This window comes from Eptatretus burgeri, chromosome 2, assembly GCF_056783735.1.
Source record: "Eptatretus burgeri isolate ZD-2024b chromosome 2, Ebu_testis_v1, whole genome shotgun sequence".
NCBI lineage: Eukaryota > Metazoa > Chordata > Myxini > Myxiniformes > Myxinidae > Eptatretus > Eptatretus burgeri.
The window spans coordinates 137,693,114-137,716,332 of record NC_140962.1 but is presented as its reverse complement, the minus strand read 5'-3'; the positions used below and the strand labels follow the sequence as shown (position 1 = coordinate 137,716,332).

The 23,219-nt window shown below is 41.5% G+C and overlaps 2 protein-coding genes across 2 annotated transcripts in view; one reads left to right on the top strand and one right to left on the bottom strand.

The window, feature by feature from the left end:
• Positions 1 to 23,219, bottom strand: part of LOC147033264 (uncharacterized) — a 130,044-nt gene that overhangs the window by 97,433 nt on the left and 9,392 nt on the right. Inside the window, exons 2-5 of the mRNA XM_085851360.1 lie at positions 18,465 to 18,906; positions 15,672 to 15,767; positions 14,018 to 14,251; positions 4,833 to 4,855 (exon numbers count right to left, since the gene is read on the bottom strand). Coding sequence (XP_085707486.1) covers positions 4,833 to 4,855; positions 14,018 to 14,251; positions 15,672 to 15,767; positions 18,465 to 18,629 — 518 coding nt within the window. The 5' untranslated portion in view covers positions 18,630 to 18,906. The remainder of the gene's footprint in view (positions 1 to 4,832; positions 4,856 to 14,017; positions 14,252 to 15,671; positions 15,768 to 18,464; positions 18,907 to 23,219) is intronic.
• On the top strand, positions 3,803 to 11,437 carry LOC147033265 (uncharacterized). The gene has a single exon (XM_085871473.1). It carries the CDS (start codon positions 5,756 to 5,758, stop codon positions 6,425 to 6,427), a length of 672 nt encoding a protein of 223 aa, XP_085727599.1. The 5' UTR covers positions 3,803 to 5,755; the 3' UTR covers positions 6,428 to 11,437.

The following is a 23,219-nucleotide window of genomic DNA, read 5'->3' as shown; positions in this document are numbered from 1 at the left end:
TTGGCTGTAGAATTCATATTAGGTGGGGTTGACTCAGCCTGTCATCCTTCCGAGGTCGGCAAAATGAGTGCCAGCTTGCTGGTATCCTGTGTCGGAGTGGCGACCCGTCCAGGATTGTGCCCAATCGCCAAGGAGACTGCTTGGGCAGCACCAACACTCTGCACAGAGTATGGTCCCAATAGATAGATGTTGGCTTAGCGGTTAAGGTGCTGGCTTGGGATCCTAGGGTCCTGAGTTGAAGCCCCATTTTCCGCTGAACTAACACCAGGGGGTTGACTCAGCCTGTCATCCTTCCGAGGTCGATGAAATGAGTACCAGTGTAGCAGCCAAAAAGGCTGCACTCGAAGGGAAGGGGTATCAACGGATTGATGAAATCTGGCATTGGTGTAGTGCAGGCATGATGGGCCGAATGGCCTACTCCTGTACCTCAATTCCTTGTAAATCCTCCTTGTAAAACGATTTAATTAATTGAATAAAATATTGAAAATTGAATTATATTTAAATAATTGAAAATTGGAAGAAAAAAAACCATAATATTGGAAAGGATTAAATAATTGAAATTTAAATAATTAAAAATTGTGGGGGGAAAAAAATTTGACAATCGAAAAATTAAATAATTAAGTAATAATGAAAAAAATAATGGGAAATTATTCTTCAAAAAGTGGGAAATCATGGACACTAAGCCTGAACACTTAATGCCTCCCTCTGGGAATTACAACAAGGAAAGTGGAGGTGAGGAGGTCATTGAGAGTAGGTGGTCCATTAAAGAATCATTTGACATGGAAAAATCTGAAAACATTTGAAACGGATGTACTCGTAATGAAAAAGAATATAAATCACAACACGGTTGTTTAAGAAGCGGACAGGAAAGAGCCTGCAGTAGAAATGGACAAAATAGCTGGACTTGAATAACAGGTCTTCATCTTTTTTTAAAAACCCAACTTCAACTTCTTACGCACACTGTAGGAAATCGAATGATGCAGGTGGAAGGTATTGGGTGAAATGTCACATGCTCATGACACAAATAAAATCAAAATATTTAAATATCCCAAGTTGAAAATATTAATATCATCATGTGATTGATCATCGTCTAGAACCTAGACTCCGAGAGAATGCATATTATACCAGACTGTAATTACAAATTCCTCCTGCTGCTTGCATTATCTCAGAGGCATGGCTGTGTTGTTGCAGTTCCTCTGCAAATGAGGGCAGGAATTTTGAAATTGCCCACGGTGCCGGCATGCAATGGTCTCATCTTAACAAAAATACATCGTGAGGTTTTTTTTTTTAATTTCATTTAAATTATTTTCTTGTACACATTGTCAAGGCTCGTATGAGAGCTAACACACAATGCACAACAATGGGGGGCAGGAGACAAGAGGGTGGGACAGGGAAGGACAAAACAGTGGGGAACAGAGACATTCAGAGATCTGTGGAAGAGAGTTGGGGCAGGGTACATGGGGTAAACAACATGGACACCACAGGGACTTTCAGGACCTTGCACAACAGTGAACTTTCAGGAAGGAAAGCAGGGAATTTGAAGGAGGTAGGTTTTGGGGTGGATTAATGGGGGGGGAGGGAAGATCGAGGTTTTGGATGGGGGAAGATGAGAGGTGGTGGTGAACAGCTGTTTTGAAGACCTGGAGGGAAGAATGGGGTTGAAGAGAGTGAGGGAGTTTATTCCAAAGGCGGGAAGAAAGAGGAATGAAAGAGGGAAGGTGAGTAGTGATTCGTGATTTTGGTAGTTTTACCAGAAGGGGGTTGTTGGCGGACGTGGAGCGCCCTGTGAAACTATGGTAGGGACATATCGCAGATAGAGCGGGGGACGGTAGCGACGGTAGCGACGCAAACCAGAAGTTTCTACGATGATTCTGTACCAAACCATCAAAAATCAAATGTTTTGGATGTTTGACCTCACTGTGACTTTGACCTTTGACCAATTTTGACTAAAATCAAAACAATGCTAGCCACCACCCTCCTGAATTACTTGGTGTAATTTGACATTGGTAGCTTCTTCCGTTCTCGAGTTATTATTTTTTGGATGTTTGACCTCACTGTGACCTTGACCTTTGACCGATTTTGACCAAAATCAATCAGCACGAGCCATCACCCTCCTGAATCACGTGGTGTAAGTTCACATTGGTAGCTTCTTCCGTTCTCGAGTGATCTGTACCAAACCATCAAAAATCGAATATTTTGGCCTCACTGTGACCTTGACCTTAGACCGATTTTGACCAAAATCTAATCAGCACCAGCCATCACCCTCCTGAATCACGTGGTGTAATTTGACATTGGTAGCTTCTTCCATTCTCGAGTTATCGTGCCTACAAACAAATAAACAAGCAGTCATAGACTGGTACTTACGAAATCGTCAACTTGACCTCTGACCTTGTCTAATAAAAGCTGTCTCGAGAGAAGGTAGCGACGCAAACCAGAAGTTTCTATGATGATTCTGTACCAAACCATCAAAAATCGAATGTTTTGGATGTTTGACCTCACTGTGACCTTGACCTTTGACCGATTTTGACCAAAGTCTAATGAGCGCTAGCCACCATGCTCCTGAATCACGTGGTGTAATTTGACATTGGAAGCTTCTTCCGTTCTCGAGTTATTTTTTGGATGTTTGACCTCACTGTGACCTTAACCTTTGACCGATTTTGACCAAAATCTAATCAGCCCTAGCCATTACCCTCCTGAATCACGTGGTGTAATTTGACATTGGTAGCTTCTTCCGTTCTCGAGTTATCTGTACCAAACCATCAAAAATCGAATATTTGACCTCACTGTGACCTTGACCTTTGACCGATTTTGACCAAAATCTAATCAGCACTAGCCATCACCCTCCTGAATCACGTGGTGTAATTTGACATTGGTAGCTTCTTCCATTCTCGAGTTATCGTGCCTACAAACAAACAAACAAACACACACAAACAAACACAAACGGAAGTCATCAATATACTTCCGAAATCTTTAGATTTCGTAAGTAACAAACAAACAGAAACGGAAGTCATCAATATACTTACGAAATCTTTAGATTTCGTATGTAACAAACAGAAAGGGGTGAAAACAATAACCTCCGATCTTCGATGGCGGAGGTTAAAAAGGATTGCGTAACATTCGGAAAAGGAAAGATTTATGTAAAATCATGGAGGTGTATGGTGAATTTGGATCAGTAAACGCAGAGTGAAACTGATTGGTCGATGAAAAGTAACATGAAGAGGAAGGGGAGAGAGCGAGAGACAGAGAGAGACAGAGAGAGACAGAGACAGAGACAGAGACAGAGAGAGACAGAGAGAGACAGAGAGAGACAGAGACAGAGAGAGACAGAGAGAGAGAGAGACAGAGACAGAGAGAGACAGAGAGAGAGAGAGAGACAGAGACAGAGAGAGAGAGAGACAGAGACAGAGAGAGACAGAGACAGAGAGAGACAGAGAGAGAGAGAGAGAGAGACAGAGAGAGAGAGAGAGAGAGACAGAGAGAGAGAGAGAGAGAGAGAGACAGAGACAGAGAGAGTCAGAGACAGAGAGAGACAGAGACAGAGACAGAGAGAGACAGAGAGAGACAGAGAGAGAGAGACAGAGACAGAGAGAGACAGAGACAGAGAGAGAGAGAGAGAGAGAGACAGAGACAGAGAGAGAGAGAGAGACAGAGACAGAGAGAGAGAGACACAGACACAGAGACAGACAGAGAGAGAGACACAGAGAGAGAGACAGAGACAGAGACACAGAGAGAGAGAGAGAGACAGAGACAGAGAGAGAGAGACAGAGACAGAGACAGAGACAGAGACAGAGACAGAGAGAGAGACAGAGACAGAGAGAGAGACAGAGAGAGAGACAGAGAGAGAGACAGAGAGAGAGACAGAGACAGAGACAGAGACAGAGACAGAGACAGAGACAGAGACAGAGACAAAGACAGAGACAGAGAGAGAGAGAGAGACAGAGAGAGAGAGAGAGAGAGAGAGAGAGAGAGAGAGAGAGAGAGAGAGAGAGAGAGAGAGAGAGAGAGGTGGTTTCGGGAGGTGTATAGTTAGAGGATACAAGGGGAAAAAATTTTTTTGATGGACTTTTGTAGATTAGCTGAGATTATGGAATGGAAGGTTGTAGGAAGAAATTGTGAAGGTTAGGTAAGATTAGGGAATGGAAGGTTGTGGGAAGAAATTGCGAAGATAATGGTTAGAGTGTGTCAGCTGAAATAGAAGGAAGATGGTGTGACGGCAGGAGGAGGAATAAGAATAAGAATCTGTACACGTGGGTATGGAGAGAGAAAAGGTTTTTTTGAATTTATTTTAAGAATAAACAGAGGGTGTAGTTGGGAGGGATAGATGGGGGGCAGTGGGGAAAATAGGAACTGATGGTAACAGGGAGAGAATACAAATAAATACGATCATACACCTAGACGGGAAAGACGTGTTGGCCTCAAGAAAATCCGAAAAGACAAGATCGACAAAAAATCACAAAATAGCATAATTTTTGAAACAAAACCGTACTAGGAACACAGTAAACATGTAGGTAAGAAAGTAAACAGTTAAAACGTGACGAATAACGACCGGAAACTTAACTTTGAGAAAGTCGGCAGAGACCCCTGAGAGAACCAGCCGTTGCCTCAAAACCTGGAACCGGAAGTATTCAACTTCCAACGGCATATACCGGCACACAAACTGCACCCACTTTCATGTCCTCCAAAGAAAGGTGCACTCATTGGTATTGCCTTGTCGGCAAAGCACCAGGATGAGTTTTTCATTGGGTTTGGAATCAAACCTAAATTGGACACGCTACCTCCCACCGACTGTATCTTTTTAGCCTGATGTGATCAAAACCAAAATATAGTCCTACCTGTGATGCAGATCCTTGTTGCCCTAAAAACAAAGGAATACAAAATAAGCAAGCAATTCTGAAATAGCACGATATCTTGGGCATTTGCATCACTAACAGCAGCAATGCAGTACATACTGTGCAGACAAGATGAAATACAGTTCAAACATCCAGGCTGATGTTTGTCACAAAAAAAGAAAACAAAGAAAAGAGGTCGAGGCCTCCAATCAAGCAGAAGATCAACCAACCTGTTCATTCTCAAACTCTTGAGTTTTCTCTCCCACATGATCTATATTAGGAGTTGGTTGTCACTTCCGGTTGAGGGCTCGCACAAGGGTTTGTAAGCTCATACATCAGACCAAGATAAGTGAATTTGGTGTGTTGTTTTGCATATTTTTGTAATCGTGATTTGTGTTCGGTGTTGTGTATTTTGTATATATAAAGGTTGCAGTTATGTTCGCAGCAGATTAGCGGGTATGAGTTTTATTGGAAGAGGCAGGGTGGGGCCTACTGGGTCTGGTGCTCCAAGTTAAGTCAGTTGGGGCCTTGGGTATAAGTTTGGGGAAAAGGGTAATGGATAGCTAAGCAGAAGGGAAGGGGATTACAAAAAGGGTGATAGATGCTTAATGTGGACCATATAAGGGATAGTGGAAGCAGAGGGTACTCATTGTTATAGGAAGTGTGAGGAAATAGCCCACTTGTGGATAGTTATTCCTGGGTTGAAAGAATGGATATACATTTTGCAGCAGGTAGCAGAATGTGAGGTATTTGTTGAGAAAAGTTGGTTATGGTAGTGGAGTGAGTTTGTTGAGGGGATTGGCATTGGCGTGGCTGTAGCAAGTGCAGGCAGTGATGAGGATGCAGCAAGTGCAGGCAATGGGGAGGATGCAGAAAGTGCAGGCAATGGGGAGGATGCAACATGCACAGGCATTGGTGAAGGTGCAATGAGTGCAGGCAGTGTTCAGGGTGCAGTGACTGCAGGCAGTGGTGAGGGTGCAGCAAGTACAAGCAATGGAGAGGGCGCAGCGAGCGCAGGCAGTGGAGAGGACGCAGCGAGCGCTGGCAGTGGAGAGGGCGCAGCGAGCGCAGGCAGTGGAGAGGGCGCAGCGAGCGCAGGCAGTGGAGAGGGCGCAGCGAGCGCAGGCAGTGGAGAGGGCGCAGCGAGCGCAGGCAGTGGAGAGGGCGCAGCGAGCGCAGGCAGTGGAGAGGGCGCAGCGAGCGCAGGCAGTGGAGAGAGCGCAGCAAGCGCAGGCAGTGGAGAGGGCGCAGCGAGTGCAGGCAGTGGAGAGGGCGCAGCGAGCGCAGGCAGTGGAGAGGGCGCAGCGAGCGCAGGCAGTGGAGAGGGCGCAGCGAGCGCTGGCAGTGGAGAGGGCGCAGCGAGCGCAGGCAGTGGAGAGAGCGCAGCGAGCGCAGGCAGTGGAGAGGGCACAGCGAGCGCAGGCAGTGGAGAGGGCGCAGCAAGCGCAGGCAGTGGAGAGGGCGCAGTGAGCGCAGGCAGTGGAGAGGGCTCAGTGAGCGCAGGCAGTGGAGAGGGCGCAGCAAGCGCAGGCAGTGGAGAGGGCACAGCAAGCGCAGGCAGTGGAAAGGGCGCAGCAATAGAGATTGGTAGGAATTAAGTCCTAGAGACAGTCGTGGGCACTGATATTATTAAATATGTAGATTCTTCATTCTGCAGGAAGAATTGTAGACATATAGTTCTGTGCAGTCTCCAAGGTGCAGGAGTTACGGACATTGAAGGAAGGTTAAATTACATCGTATCAGGTCACGGCAGGAAGATGTTGGTTGTGGTACACCTTGGAGCCAATGATGTAGGGAAAGTGTACTCGGAGGTTTTCAAAAATAGATCCAGGATGTTGGATAAGTGGCTGAAAACAAAGGGTTGCAAGGTAATGTTTTCTGGGATTTTCCCAATTTTAGGAAATGGAATATTAATTATGAGCAGAGTGATAGATGTCAACCAATGGCTGGAGAAATGGTGTAGGGAGGAAGGTTTTGCCTTTAAGAGGCATTGGAAATTATTTTGGGGGCAAAGAGTGTTTTCTGAATGATGGTCATATGCCAAATTGAAAGGGGGCAGCAAGGTTTGCAATGGGAATTGAGGAAGGAATTCAGGCTTTTTTCGGTCAATGGAGAGTGGGGAAGCTATAAAGGAAGGAACGGATGATATAATTGTGATTAGTAACACCAGGGAAGTAAAGATAATTTCAGGAAGGGAAAGTTAATCATGTTCCATAGAGCTTGAAGCCAAAGTGGATAGCAAGGAGTATGAAATATTTGCAGTGAGTGAGACATGGATTAAGGAGGAGAGTAATTGGATGACAGGATTCAAAGGCTACAAGGTGTATCGGTGTGATCGGAAGGAGAAAATAGGAGGAGTAATAATCTTGGTAAAGGACAGCATTGTATCAAGAGAAAGGGGTGACATGAAGGAAAGAATAAATGTTGAGGATTCTGAATGGGAAGAGATTAGAGATTGTAAAAACAGTAAAGCCTGCATCTCACTGGGCTGTGACAGCTCGCGACTAGTTGGAGACAAAATTGCAATAAAATAGCGATAATTTTCACTTGGAATCACACTGAATTTATTTTTGCGTATGTCTCATGAATATCTCACATTTGCGTATGTCTCACGTCATTGAGAACAAATTGCGATATAATGAAGAAACTCCCAGGGGTCCCAGGACAGATTATCATTTTTTTCTCCAATCAGTCACAATTTAGTTTCATAGGTCACCAATCCCTCACAAAGTTGTCTCACATTTGTCGCACCTTCTGACTCACGGAAACTAAATTGAGAAGGGTTCGAGACAACCACGACGACTCTGTGACTATTTTGAGAGAAAATTGGTCACACTAATTTTTTAAACATGTTCAAAATTCCAGCGACACCAGAGCGACGTCCTGCGACTCACGCGAGGAAATTGAGAACCACCATGAACGTTTCGAGACATTCTGGAGAATCCCGTTCACATTTTGTCTCGAGCTGTCGCAGCCCAGTGAGATGCAGGCTTAAGATACTGGGAGGATGCTTTTATAGGGCTCCAGGTGGGAAGGAAGAGGAGGAAGGAGGAGGACATGAAGAATTCAAAAGGGCATGTGGTAAGGGAAGAGTATTGATTATGGGGGATTTTAACTTGCCAGAGATAGATTGGGTCCAAGAACAGGGAAAGGGCAGAGCAGATGAGGATTTCTGAGGTTTAGTCCAGGATTGCTTTTTAACTCAGTTTGTACATCAGCCCACTCGGTGGTTGGTGGGGGGGGGGGGCGGTGCAGTGCTGGTGTTCGTCCTTTTTCGTAACAATCCTAATATTGTGTGGAGGTGGAGGTAGGGGAGCATTCAGGACAAAGTGACAATAACATAATGTGTGAAAAGACTCTGTTAAGTGTTGTAACGCTACTTTAGTTCTCATTTTAGAGCAACAGTGGTCGAGGAAGCTGGTTCAAAAAACATCAAGCTTTGTTGTTTTGTCCTCATCTGATTGTTTGACGATTTTATCCCCTTATTGCATTCAAAATCTAGGCTCCTGGAAGAGTACGGTGACAGAGGGTAAAAAAGCAAAGTAATGATAGTGGGGGAGTGGGGCCACAGGTGGACACAACAAGCAAGGGAATGAGTGAAAGAAAAACTAGAAGGGCACTCAGTCGAGTGCATACCTCTGCCAGGCTGATTAGTTTATGTTTTGTCTCCCACTGATAAGCCGGATCTGGATTCCGACCTGAAATAAAATTTAATCGGCTTGTTTTTGTCACCGAATCAACTCATGAAATGAATGAAATCCAATAGACGTACCCTTTATTACTCTTTAGAACCCTCTAGAATTGCACTTTGTTACCCTTTTGAATCAAACACATTGGGGTACAGAGGGTTTTCTTCATTTTTGATGGATGGACAGATGGAAGGAAATAGCTAAATATTGAAGTGGTTTCACCGCTTAGAAAGAACAGATGCTGTGCTGTTGATGCACCAATCGATCAGAGAAGGGATTTAAAATGTATCGATTCACAGCCACTCGATAACGTCAATCCGTGAATTGTGTGCACAGCACCAATCTGGCACATGCCTGGTGTTGGCTTAATGGTTAGGGTGGTGGGCTTGGGATCCAAGGATCCTGAGTTCAAATTCCACTCGGTTGTTGAATTAATACCAGGTGGGGTTGACCCTGTCTGCCATCCTTCTGAGGTCGGCAAAAATGAGTGCCAGGCATGCTGGTATAATGTCGGAGTGGCGACCCGTCCAGGATTGTGCCCAATAGCCAAGGAGACTGTTTAGGCAGCATCAACACTCTGCACAGAGTTTGGTCCGAATGGATGGATGGATGGAATCAACTCATCCACAAAGTTTCGTCTGAATCCATCCACAACTTTTTGATATCGTACTATAATATCGTTTTAACCCTGTCACTCAATGGTGAAGAATCGCTTAAAAATTCTTGGATCTGGATCCGGATTCGGATCTTCACCAAAGTCAAATAAATTCTTCCTCATTACATTCCCAAACTGCCCACCCAGTTTCGTCTGAATCCGTCCACAACCTTTTGAGATAGCCTGCTACACGTCGTTTTTGGCCCCATTTCTCGATGGTGAAGAATCACTTTAAAAATTCTCGAATCCAGATCCGGATTCGGATCTCCACGAAAATTTAGCATTGCCATCCTTGGCTGATCACCTACACACCAAAAAATTTCAAAACGATTGCTTGAAAAGTGTGGCTACAAATCGTGTGATAAACAGACAAACAAACAGACAGACAAACGCGAAAGACCAGCAAACTTAGCAAAAAATTTCTTTCCAACTAACAAACAAATAAAGACAAACAGACAGAAAGGGGTGAAAACATTACCTCCTTCACCTTCGGTGGCAGAGGTAATAAATGAGCAACTTTTCACGATTTAATGGTGGGGATGTCACTGAATTGGTAGAGTCGCTTTTACTGGTCGCGCCCTCATGAATCATGTGTCTGGTTCAAGAGATAATGATGGAAGTGTCTACAGAACATGGTTAGTTAGATTACACTGGTCAACACGATTTCTCTTGCATGGGGTTTTTCAACGGATCCTAGCTAACTTTTGGGTGCTGAATCCAAATCTGTCATTAGTTTTTGCCTATCACATCAGGTTTTTGACCTGTGAAAAATCATTATTTTTGAGAAAACAACAATTTTACACTCGAAGTTGAAAAACATTGTTGCATTAGATCGATAGATGCAAAAATGTTTACAATGAAAAATACCTACTTCAATTACAATATTTAATCATACATTAACATATAATCCATGCTTGCTTGCACATATTTTTACACATTTTCTCGATATTTTTAATGTATGAAAAGTTTACAAATTTCACTAAACTAAGTTAAATATATAGGCGGAAAAAGTTCCCCTTAACATCACTTACATAATGTTAAGGGGAACATCACTTAAATACAAGGCATCACTCAAGCTCAAAGCATTTTTCTGAGTTTTGTGACTTTTCACGACATTCAGAATGCAGCAATAAATGCAAAAATATGTGAATATAGGGTATGCTAGGCAGCATCTGTTGCTAGGTATTTCATGTATGGCTTGTTTTTCTTATTGAATCCTTTGACATTTACAAGGCAGAAGTAGCAGTCATCTTGGTGGTTTTTTGGTTCTCTCCAAACCATCGGCACACTAAACTTGAGCTTAGCATTCTTTCCTTGAGACCATGATCTCAGAGTTTCGACACAAGTCGTGCATACTTTATGAGGGGCCCAGTTTTTGTCCTGGTCTCCAAGCGGTACTTTAAAGTAGGCACGGTACACTCTCGACGAATGTAATGATGTTGCGTCTTTGAGGTGCTAAAGTGAAGCATCCACAGATATAGCAGAAGATATCTGGGTCATTACAGCACTTTCTTCTCTTTGAAGGTGTAGACATAGGTAACTTACAGTGTAAGGTACCAGGTACCGGTGTAAACAACCCCACTGAGTCAGATGTGCCCGCCCACTGAGAATCACGTAATACAGTAATGCTTGCGTCTCGCGAGATTAGGTGGAGTCTTCACAGCTGCAAATCACAAATACGTCATAGACGTAAACTACTGATGCATACGTTGATTCTTTAAAGAGAATCAGACAATAACTCCACTTTGCTCATGGCAGGCTGTTTACCATAGGGGCCGTTTACAGCGACGGGCACTCGGAATAATCAAGCTTTTGCTGTTTTATCCCCACCAAGATTGCCAGACTGGATGGTCAACTTTTGTAAAAATCCATGAATATGGAGCATACAGATAGCACAAAAACTTGATGCGATAAAGCAAATCTGAGCCCAGATTTGGATTCAGCAGCCCAAAATTAGCCAAAAATAGTTTCCAAAGTCCATGCAAGAAAAAAAAACAACTATATTTTTGTAGACCAGTGTTATCGGTGCAACCACTCCCCTTAACTTTCGTTTTGCATCACATATGAAGCTTGCTTGTGGCCAAGTTCATCCAAATCATGTGTCTGGTTCAAGCGATAATGAGTGAAGTGTTTACAGAACATGGTTCGATGGTTTGTTGGATCATCAGTACTCCAGTATCTACAGTGCCTTCAGAAAGTATTCACACCATTCGACTTTTGTCACATTTCATTGTTACAGCCTGAATTGAAAATGGATTAATTTTTTTTTTAAATTTGTCACCGATCTACACAAAAAGACCCAATAATGACAACGTGAAAACATGTTTTTAGAAATCTTTACAAAATAATTAAAAATGAAAAACTGAAATGTCTTGCCTTCTGGATGTAAAAATTATTGCAACCACAAAACGTTTCAGTCAATTCTGTCCAACGTACAATTACATTTTTAAACAGTCGCTCAGGGCAGGATTTAGGTCTGGGCAAGCTGGGCAGTTGCCCAGGGACCTCCACAACCAGGGGGCCTCCACATATTTCATGAAAAAAAAATTGTAAGGAAAAATGTATTTGTGAGTGCCTGAATGGTAGTTGGTAGTTAGTGGAACAGATATAAGATATTCATCTATAACAGATATAAGATATTCATCTCATCTCATTCTCTATTTCATATAGAAGTTCAGATTCTTTGTTCTTGAAAAATATACTTTATGAATGACTGTAAATATGTCTTGTCACCTTTTTAGTATTCTAAGGTAGGGTGGGCCTCCACTACTGAAGGCTGCCCAGGGGCCACCACGTGTCTCAATCTGGCCCTGCAGTCGCTACGAAACTGGAAGAAGTTTGGAGGAAACTCGACGTGATCAAGGCATTCTATACTTATTGCGTCCTCCTCAGATGAACGGATCAGAACTGTCTCGACTTGCTTGGCCTCTAGGTAATCGGCAACGATCTTTAACTAACAAAGCTGCTTACATGAGTGTTTATGCATGAATGATGAATCCAATTGCCTGTCCGAGTTTTCTCGCCATCACATCACATGTGGACTGTAGATGGAGTGTTTATAACATACAGTATCTTGGGGCCTCTTCCGGCCATGGTTTCAAGTGTGATATTATCACCGAAACCCTTACGGCCCAAATTGTGTCCTTATATTTGATGTATAACCATATTCCTAAGGTTTGTTCGCATTGCTTAATACTCGTCAGAGGGAAGCTTGGAGAAAATTTGACATACTTAAGCATGGGCTGTGTGTTGGCCAACAGTCGCTGGTCGACAAATCTATCATATTATAAACAGTTATCCAGTTCCATGAACTCGTTGCCAATTTCTGGTGACATTCATGATCAAATATCTCCAAACATCCCGAACCTGCACTGCTTCCCGAAGCTCTAGCAGAGACAGCTTGGATGCAGCCATTACCCAACCATTGGGGGGATGTGTTCCATTACTAAGCAGCTTACTATCGCTTGCCAAGCCAGCCGTTCCTTATCAACCGTTTTGGTGCAGTGCTTGCTTAAATGCTTAAAATGAAGCGAGCCACTTGGTGAGTGCTCTACAAGCCGATGGGTAATGGAACACACCTTCTGAACACATTGATCTTCTCAGTTTACAAGATTTTAATCTTTTTGGGGGGGGGTTTAAATAAAGAACAACTTTTCACTTTCCTTCTTCACTGTCTGCAACAGTTTCATCGAGTGGTATCGTCAGTATACCTGAGGTTGTTGATACATCTTCTTCCAATCCCGACTCAAGCCTCTATGTCATCCAAGTTATAATTTTCATCAAAATTATTCTAACCACAAATTAATCGGTCAATTCCATCCAATGATAATGGCATGATGATAATTATATTAACACGAGGGTTGACAGGGTGGCCGAGAGTGATGCACACTCTCTTCTAAGCTGTCTCGCCTCAGTCCGAATCCCGACCCAGCTGTCATCCTGGAGTTTCACAAGCAGGGAGATTCATCAATTTGAGTGCCGTTCCTCGGATGGATGTTAAGCTGACGTCCCGTCTGGCAGCATTAGTTGGTGGACTTTAAAGTTCCCACGGTGTTCTTCATGAAGAGTCGGTGAGCTATCAGCAGCACCCTGAACAAATTACAAATTCCTGCCTTAACTTTAGTTGAACGTTAGGCCTGGCCAGCTGGTTCATGAAAGACTTGGGCCAAGCTTCCCCTAGCCAACCACACAATAACATGGGAATAATTGTGGCCTTAAACAATAAGAATATTAACAAACCACTGGCCTCATGGTGCAAGTGTACACGTGATCCACCCCCCCCCGCCCCCTCATCCCCAATCCTCCCGTCCCCATCCGGTCGCTCCCTCAGGGAGCGGGTGTTTCGCGTATTCTGAAAACAGTATAGTACATTCGTCAAGTTGCCAAATCATACTAAAATATGCAATTTGGTGTCTCTGTCTATCTGTCTGACCGCAATACATTCCGTAATGACTAATCTAATCTCAACCAAACTTGCCAGGAGGACTAAGGGTCACACAATGGAGGTTGTTGCGGCTTAATTTTCCCCTCCCCCCTCCCCAAGGGTTTTTTTTTCGTCTTGGACGTCTTGCATGCTGTTCTCTTAATCTTAACACTGCGAGAACAAGCACCTCAAAGCTACAGTGCTGGTCCACAGCAGTGTCACGGTTGAAGGGATAGAGCAAAAACTTTTCAATTAAAATGTCAATTAAATTTAAGAAAAATCCACCAAATATCAGAAGCCTCGCATATCTCATTTCAATTCACGTCTGAAATCCCAATGTCACTCATATAGTATTAGGAGAACCTCCAGAGGTTTCAGTATTTTACAGTTTACAAAAGCCACTGCAAACAACAAAGGTCACCTGGAGAAAGAGTAAGGATTTCCGTTCCTGCAATGCCCGATGCAGCGTGCGTTCTGCTTCCTGAAGAGTCATGCTCTCCTGCTGCAGCTTCAGCTTCTGCTGCTCAAGGCAAGTCAGTTTCTCTCCCTGCCTCTCATTGATCCTCTTCTTCATCAGACCCACAACTTCATCCACAGCTTGGTACAACTCCTTTTGTTTTCTCTCCAGCATTTTCTCACTCTCTCTGCCTGAGCACTGAAGCAGCGATGTTTAACATGAGTCAAGTATACAAGGAAAAGATCTAAAATGCATGACATAAAGCCTAAAATCAGGTTTTAAAGATTTTATCTGAAAGATTTTTTAGATTTTTAGATTTTTTAAAAAAGATTTCAGATTTTTTAGATTTTAAAGATTTTATCTAAAAGTTCCACATCTAAAAGTGGAACTAAATACCGGATCGAGTCAAGCAAATGGATTAACATGTGCGATGACAACGACAATCAAAGGGAAATTGCAAATGTCATGGTGATTTGTACTCTCCCTGGTTAGAAATGTCACATTTCCCTTGCTGAAAATGGCAGGATTCGAGCGTTCATCTTTTACTGACAGAATTACTACCAGCATTTAAAACGATAAATCTGTTTGACGTTTCCAATCTGAGCATTTTCTTCTGCAATTGGAAGAAAAAGGTTTCTCAATTCCTGTGGATTAAACCAAACTTTTCTACACCAGCTTTAGCAAGTCACAAAAAGTCATTAAGACATCGTCTTGTACTTCTGTATTCTCATCTTGGTGCAATTTTATTAGTCTTTGAAAACTCGAACGGCAGTCAGTGGGGTGCATACCCATCTGTCGGGCTGAACAGTTTACGTTTTGTATCCCACTGATAGGCCAGATCTGGATCCGGACCTTAACCCAAATCTAATTGGCTTGTTCTTGTCACGTACCCAACTCATCGACCAAGTTTTGTCATAACCCGTTCATAACGTTCAGAAATATCATGCTACACATAGTTTTTGGCCACGTCTCTCAATGGTGAAAAATCACTTTTAAAATTCTAGTATTCATATCCGGATCCTCAACAAAGTCTAATCAATTCATCCTTGTTACACAGCAAAGCTGTCAACCAAGTTTCATCCGAATCCGTCCATAACTTTTTGAGATATTTTGCTGAATACCATTTTTGGTCCTATCACTCAATGGTGAAGAATCACTTATAAAATTCTAGTATCTGCATCCGGGTCTTCACCAAAATCTAATTTATTCGTCCTAATCACATACCGAGCCTGGCCACCATGTTTTGTCCGAATCTGTCCATAACATTTTGAGATATCCTGTTCAGAGACAGACAAACAGGGACGGTAACCTCCGTCCATCTTCGTTAGAGAAGGTAATAGAAAACCGGGTCAAATCACATCTCCCACCCTTTATGGCAGACAATATTTGTTAGCTCTGTCTGAATCAATTGCCTCCTTGCTACTTCTATGTTTATCAATCATGATAAGAAATGCTCTTCCGGTACCATAAACTGGTATTCACCAACAATCATGTAAAATAATGCACATAAACATTGCTTTCCTGGCATAGCAGTCCTTTACCACGTCTCCATTTTAATTGTAATCCTTTCTCACGCCCAAATGCAGTGAGTGACACAACCAATACATGTCATCTTCACCTGAACATTTTTGATCTTCTCCATTCGCTGTTGGATGTTGGACTTGACATTTTGTAATAACTCAGCCAGACAACAAGCTTTTTCAGTCAATCCTTTCTGCACAGAACAAAACAATTTTGTGGTAAGAGAGCATCACAAGAGGAAAGTGAGGGGAAGCATTTTATAAAAGTATTTCAAAAGCATTTAAAATTTATTGAAAAATGTTTTAAACAATTATTTTTACTGACTTGCAGCATGGCCTAGAGGTATGCACACTCACCTCTGAGCTGCAACACTCGCCCATCTCGCCTGGGTTTGAATCTCGGCTGGCTCTAAACTGTCATCCTGGTGTTTAACAGGCAGGGTGATTCCTCAATGTGGGCCATCCCTCAGATGGACATTAAACTGGGTGTCCTGTCTGCCGTCTTTAATTGGCAGACGTTAATGATCCAACAATGTCTCTTGCCAAGAGAGGGGAGTTTTCATCTGCATCCTGGCCAAATTCCAAATTATTGCCCCGACTTCCTGTGTCGGAGTGGTGACCCATCCAGGATTGTAATCCTAGCCAATAAACTCCTTTGGGAGAATAACGCTCGGTCAAGAGCATGGTAGATGATGATGATGATGATCCTTTTACACTGGGGAACTTTCTCAAGCATCCATGAAACCACCTTCCAGGGGCAATTGTTTCTCACTTTCCTGGAAGGCTTCAAGCAGCAATGCATCACCATCTCTTGTCATCCCCAATCCTGACCTATGATCCATATTACCCCCCGCCCAATGAATCCTTTCTTACCCAACCCTCTGACTTGTGTCTCTCTGTCTCTCTGTCTCTCTGTCTCTGTCTCTGTCTCTGTCTCTGTCTCTGTCTCTGTCTCTGTCTCTGTCTCTGTCTCTGTCTCTGTCTCTGTCTCTGTCTCTGTCTCTGTCTCTGTCTCTGTCTCTGTCTCTGTCTCTCACCACCCCCCCCCCCCATACTATAAATTCAATCTTGTTCTTCCATAAGCCTCACTGTTGTAGAGAAAAAAAATTGTGGAGACATATTAACAGGGGCAAAGTATGGCCTGGAACACATTGTTTAATGGAGGTTTCACCAGTGAAGTGGAATGTGGACCTCAGGAGAGGCTACCATGATAAGATCATCGTGTGCTCAAGATTAAGAGGAAAGTCATCATCAAATGGTATACAAAAGAAGGACATCATGTCACAAAAGTTAAAATCAAACACAATTTGTTTCACCTTTTAGCTCGCCTGTTCGAAGAACAGAGAGCTATAGCGATACCCCCGGCGTGAGCGTGAGCGTCAAAATGTTAACGTTTTTGGTGCAAGTTATTTAGAAGCTTGCCATTCATTTAATATGTGTACGAGGATGCTGATTGTTGGCAAGGAGGTTCCTTTGGGGTATATTATTGATGTTGTGAAGTTGAAATTAAAAAATAATTTCAAACGTTTTAAATTTTTGACCTGTTTTGAACTTAACTTTTTTGTAGCACATCAACGTTAAAGTTTTTGGTGCAAGTTATTAGCTCGCCTGTTCGAAGAACAGAGAGCTTTTGCGATACCCCCAGCGTGAGCGTGAGCGTGAAAATGTTAAAGTTTTTGGTGCAAGTTATTTAGAAGCTTGCCATTCATTTAATATGTGTACTAGGATTCTGATATTTGGCATGGAGGTTCCTTTGGGGTACATTATTGATGTGGTGAAGTTGAAATTAAAAAATAATTTCAATTTTTTTTAATAATTTTTGACCTGTTTTGAACTTAACTTTTTTGTAGCACATTAACGTTAAAGTTTTTTCCTATCTAATGTTTTTATCTACCACTATTTTTTACTGGTTACAATATACAAATACATATATTGCTTTAAAATTATTTGGATCAGATTTCACTGCAATGCTTTATAAAAATATTATTAGACTAGTCTTTTAAAAACGATAAATGTATAAACAGGCGAGCGTTGGGTGGCTTTGACACCAACTCTGGTTTTTTTAGAAGCTTGCCATTCATTTAATATGTGAACTATAGATGCTGATATTTGGCATGGAGGTTCCTTTGGGGTATACTATTGGTGTAGTGAAGTTGAAATTAACAAATGATTAAAAAAAAATTAAATTTCAACCTAAGATGGTGTGAAAGCCACCCAATGCTCGCCTGTTTATACGAGACGCTTGCCATTCATTTAATATGTGTACTAGTTTACTGATTACAATATACAAATACATATATTACTTTAAAATTATTTGGATCAGACTTCACTGCAATGCTTTATAAAAAATATTATTAGACGAGTCTTTGAAAAACGCTAAATGTATAAACAGGCGAGCATTGGGTGGCTTTGACACCAACTCTCTGGTTGTAATATTTTTGTGAAACAAACAATTATATGACTCCCTCTCACATCCATTCAATTCCTCTCAACACTCCCCATTCCACAATTGTTCTTTCCTGCCAAGCGGTTCACCTTGTTTAAGTTTAAACATGAGGCTGCTGTTTTAAGGAAATACCATTGTCAGATTTCCATTTGCATTTCATGCGGTCACCATTTCCAAGCGACAAGCATTAATGGGTGTCACTCATTTGATATCTGGTTATTCCGGTCACGTGACTTTAAGGACGTCAAAATGGCCGACTTCGTAAATTTCTTCAAAAATCCTCTTCTCCAGACTCACCAGTCAGAATGCTACCAAATTTGGGTTTCAACATTAGGCCAGTGTAGGGATGTTAAATTGCAGAAGCCATTCCAATCACGTTACTGGAAGTGTGTCAAAATGGCAGCCTTAGTTGAGTGTCAATCTGTCTTATTATGCATTCCGTTACCTTGAGTTCAGCATGAGCAATCTCCACTGCAATAACGTTGTGATGCCGATGACTTCCAGACATGCACATCGTACACATCAAGCTCCCATCATCTTTACAATAGAGCTCTATCAACTTCCCATGCTTTGTGCATCTCAACTGCTTGGCGTTTTCTCCCAGGTTCATCTGTGCAAGCAAATTGGTGAGGATCACGTTCTTTCTGAGATGTGGTCTCTATTGAAACACCTCACGACAGTTGGGACAAATGAACGCGGTGGTTTCTCTGCACTTCCAGTAGTTCTCCACACATTCACGGCAAAACGAGTGGCCACAACTCAATGTCACAGGCTCTCTGAACAGCTCCATGCACACGCTGCACGTGTAGAGGTCGTCTCTAACACCTGAATCACAGGAAGTAGCCATTTTCACTGGAACAGGATGGGAAGCCTTGAAGATGCGGGACCTGCACAAGGGCAAATGGGAAGCCTTACTGACACAATCACTTCTATAATTTCAATTACTACCACACAGGAAGTGAAAAAGAATCTGGAAATTTCAATGTTGGTCAAGCAGTAACACAAAGGTAAACTGATGCCTTCGATATTAAATTATTAATAGTAAAAAGCTTGGTATTTCTTATATGAATGAAAAAAATTTTTTTAGAGGAAATGCAAGTAACAAGTGCAAAAGTATTTGAAAACTGAGCTGTTAGGGCTAGGAAGGAAGAAACGGGACATAAAATTTTTATGTGAAAATGTGTAAGGTTGGACGGTGTTAGAAAACGAGAACGAGAAACAGGACATCCTGAGTGTCAGTGAGAGGTCAATTGCTTTATAGTTTTTCACACCTTGTCTCCACCATCACATTCATTGCTATTTTGTTTTTGAGACGTCAGAGGGAAGCTATTTGGTCTGCCAAAAGACTTTCCAGTGTTCAGCATTTCTCCTCGAGAGTATACATTGTAGAGCGATACAAAACTACCAGAGAAAGAAGCCATCATGAAAGGTGACACAAACAAGAAGGCACCGATTCAGTTTCTGTGTACTGCAGAGGCACAGATTCTTATGTATTTTTGATAAGGATGATCCATTTGGTCATGAAGAGGCGGACGTAAACATAATCAGCTACCTCCTGAAGCTTCTTCCAGAAGAGACATTTTCAAATTCTGGTCAATGATACAGATATTTTTGTCCTCCTGGATTTCTTCTCTTGGCACCTGAAATCGTCCATGCAGGTGTCCATGAAAAAGTACCACGGTCAAATACTTGGCATTGATGCCAGTCTCAAAATTGGGAGACAAGTGCTCTGACCTTCTAGCTCTTCATGCACTTTCAGGATGCGATGCAGTGTCATACCTATTCAGTTAAGGAAAGGCATCAGTAATCAATTTGTTTCTCAAGTCAAATCTAAACCTCAAAGTATTTTCAGATCTCAGTTCCAGAGAAGTCGACTGGATGAGAATGGCATGCCTAATTCTGAACATGGAACGATAATAATGGTTGCTCCCTCTTCGATTCTGCAGATTGTTGCATGTTCTTGAAAATCAGTCATTATGCTCAACCATCTTTTGTAGTTGTCAATCAGCTAGGTTGACTAGGTTGACATGTACGACATATTGCAGGTGTGGTGCAAAGGACAACTGCGCTAACGAAAGCACAGTAACTTCGGCCTCCATGATTTGTGGACAATGACAGGGAAGATGAGTAAAGGCTTAGCAATTACTGCACCTTTCAACCATGTAAAGAAAGGTATCAGCAACCATTGACAGTTTATACAAACCAGTTGAATATTCAAACAGTGATCTAGTTGCAATATGTTCTTGTAAGAATGTGATTTGTTTAGGTACGACATAGCCAGGGCCTTTATTGCTTTACAAACTAACCTGATGTTCCAAAACAGATTTTGACTGAGAATTTCACGGAACTTCAAAAAAATGAAAGCCTTGATAAGTGTATCCATTATTATCAGTCCTGTGTCAGTACTTGTAAAGGGAGATGCCACACCGTCAGGCTTACATCCATTCAGGTTTAATGCAGACCATGAGCAGCACTCGGTCAAGATGGAGACTCAACACGCGCAAGCTTAAGAGTACCCCTCTATGTACATGTCATTACAGTATAACAACCAGTCCAGACTGGCGCTGGATAAGTGTGACTCTATAGTCACGTACTCATTTTATGTTCAAATTGATGATCCCCTCCCAAGTGCCATGTAGACATGAAAGACCTCATCTTGACATGGAATGACATCGGGTAAATGTAGTTGATGTATTCGCATTTTTCTTCACAGTAGAAGTTGAATGTGACACCAAACTTGATATATATATATATATATATATATATATATATATATATATATATATATATATATATATATATATATATATCTATATATATATATATATATATATATATATATATATATATATATATATATATATATATATATATATATAGCACGATTACGTAATAATGAAAGCGGTGGTGTGAAACAAATGCCGAACAGTGCAAAAAAAAAAAAGATACTTATCATTTCGAAAACTCTTTTTGTACAATACGCTATACATGTATATCTGATTCGGAATCTTTGGTGAGAACAACTTGGAACACATTTGGTCGAATTTGGGTTTGTAGTGACTCATTAACTTTTTTTGTGTTTTTGCTAATATTTTTAATAAAGCAAACGTGTGAACACTAGCAGCCAATCAATGGAGTTTTTTTTTCTCCAGAGAGCCAAGAGACGTAGAGGACACTGCAAGGTTCACTTTGCGGTAGCTCGACATCACGACGCGTCAGAAGCTCGTGCGCTTTTCCTTACAAGCCTTTTCTCATTCGTGAGTCACTCAGCATGTCAATATTTAACAGTGACTTTTGTTCTTCATCATCAAGACAATCGAGCGCAATGGATTTTATTTGTTTGGTGAACAACCACGACGAAAACGAACAAGTCTCCTCTTCCGTTCGCCATTTTAAAGCCGCGGCAGCTCGATGCCAAGAGAGAGAGAGAGAGAGAGAGAGAGAGAGAGAGAGAGAGAGAGAGAGAGAGAGAGAGAGAGAGGTGAAAAGAGAGAGAGAGGGGGTGAAAAGAGAGAGAGAGAAAGAGAAAGAGATTGAGAGAAAGAGAAAGAGATTGAGAGAAAGAGAAAGAGATTGAGAGAAAGAGAAAGAGATTGAGAGAAAGAGAAAGAGAAAGAGATTGAGAGAAAGAGAAAGAGAAAGAGATTGAGAGAAAGAGAAAGAGATTGAGAGAAAGAGAAAGAGATTGAGAGAAAGAGAAAGAGAAAGAGATTGAGAGAAAGAGAAAGAGAAAGAGATTGAGAGAAAGAGAAAGAGAAAGAGATTGAGAGAAAGAGAAAGAGAAAGAGATTGAGAGAAAGAGAAAGAGAAAGAGATTGAGAGAAAGAGAAAGAGAAAGAGATTGAGAGAAAGAGAAAGAGAAAGAGATTCAGAGAAAGAGAAAGAGAAAGAGATTGAGAGAAAGAGAAAGAGAAAGAGAAAGAGATTGAGAGAAAGAGAAAGAGAAAGAGAAAGAGATTGAGAGAAAGAGAAAGAGAAAGAGATTGAGAGAAAGAGAAAGAGAAAGAGAAAGAGATTGAGAGAAAGAGAAAGAGAAAGAGATTGAGAGAAAGAGAAAGAGAAAGAGATTGAGAGAAAGAGAAAGAGAAAGAGATTGAGAGAAAGAGAAAGAGAAAGAGATTGAGAGAAAGAGAAAGAGAAAGAGATTGAGAGAAAGAGAAAGAGAAAGAGATTGAGAGAAAGAGAAAGAGAAAGAGATTGAGAGAAAGAGAAAGAGAAAGAGATTGAGAGAAAGAGAAAGAGAAAGAGATTGAGAGAAAGAGAAAGAGAAAGAGATTGAGAGAAAGAGAAAGAGAAAGAGATTGAGAGAAAGAGAAAGAGAAAGAGATTGAGAGAAAGAGAAAGAGAAAGAGATTGAGAGAAAGAGAAAGAGAAAGAGAGATTGAGAGAAAGAGAAAGAGAAAGAGATTGAGAGAAAGAGAAAGAGAAAGAGATTGAGAGAAAGAGAAAGAGAAAGAGATTGAGAGAAAGAGAAAGAGAAAGAGATTGAGAGAAAGAGAAAGAGATTGAGAGAAAGAGAAAGAGATTGAGAGAAAGAGAAAGAGATTGAGAGAAAGAGAAAGAGATTGAGAGAAAGAGAAAGAGATTGAGAGAAAGAGAAAGAGATTGAGAGAAAGAGAAAGAGATTGAGAGAAAGAGAAAGAGATTGAGAGAAAGAGGAAGAGAATGAGAGAAAGAGAAAGAGATTGAGAGAAAGAGAAAGAGATTGAGAGAAAGAGAAAGAGATTGAGAGAAAGAGAAAGAGATTGAGAGAAAGAGAAAGAGATTGAGAGAAAGAGAAAGAGATTGAGAGAAAGAGAAAGAGATTGAGAGAAAGAGAAAGAGATTGAGAGAAAGAGAAAGAGATTGAGAGAAAGAGAAAGAGATTGAGAGAAAGAGAAAGAGATTGAGAGAAAGAGAAAGAGATTGAGAGAAAGAGAAAGAGATTGAGAGAAAGAGAAAGAGATTGAGAGAAAGAGAAAGAGATTGAGAGAAAGAGAAAGAGATTGAGAGAAAGAGAAAGAGATTGAGAGAAAGAGAAAGAGATTGAGAGAAAGAGAAAGAGATTGAGAGAAAGAGAAAGAGATTGAGAGAAAGAGAAAGAGATTGAGAGAAAGAGAAAGAGATTGAGAGAAAGAGAAAGAGATTGAGAGAAAGAGAAAGAGATTGAGAGAAAGAGAAAGAGATTGAGAGAAAGAGAAAGAGATTGAGAGAAAGAGAA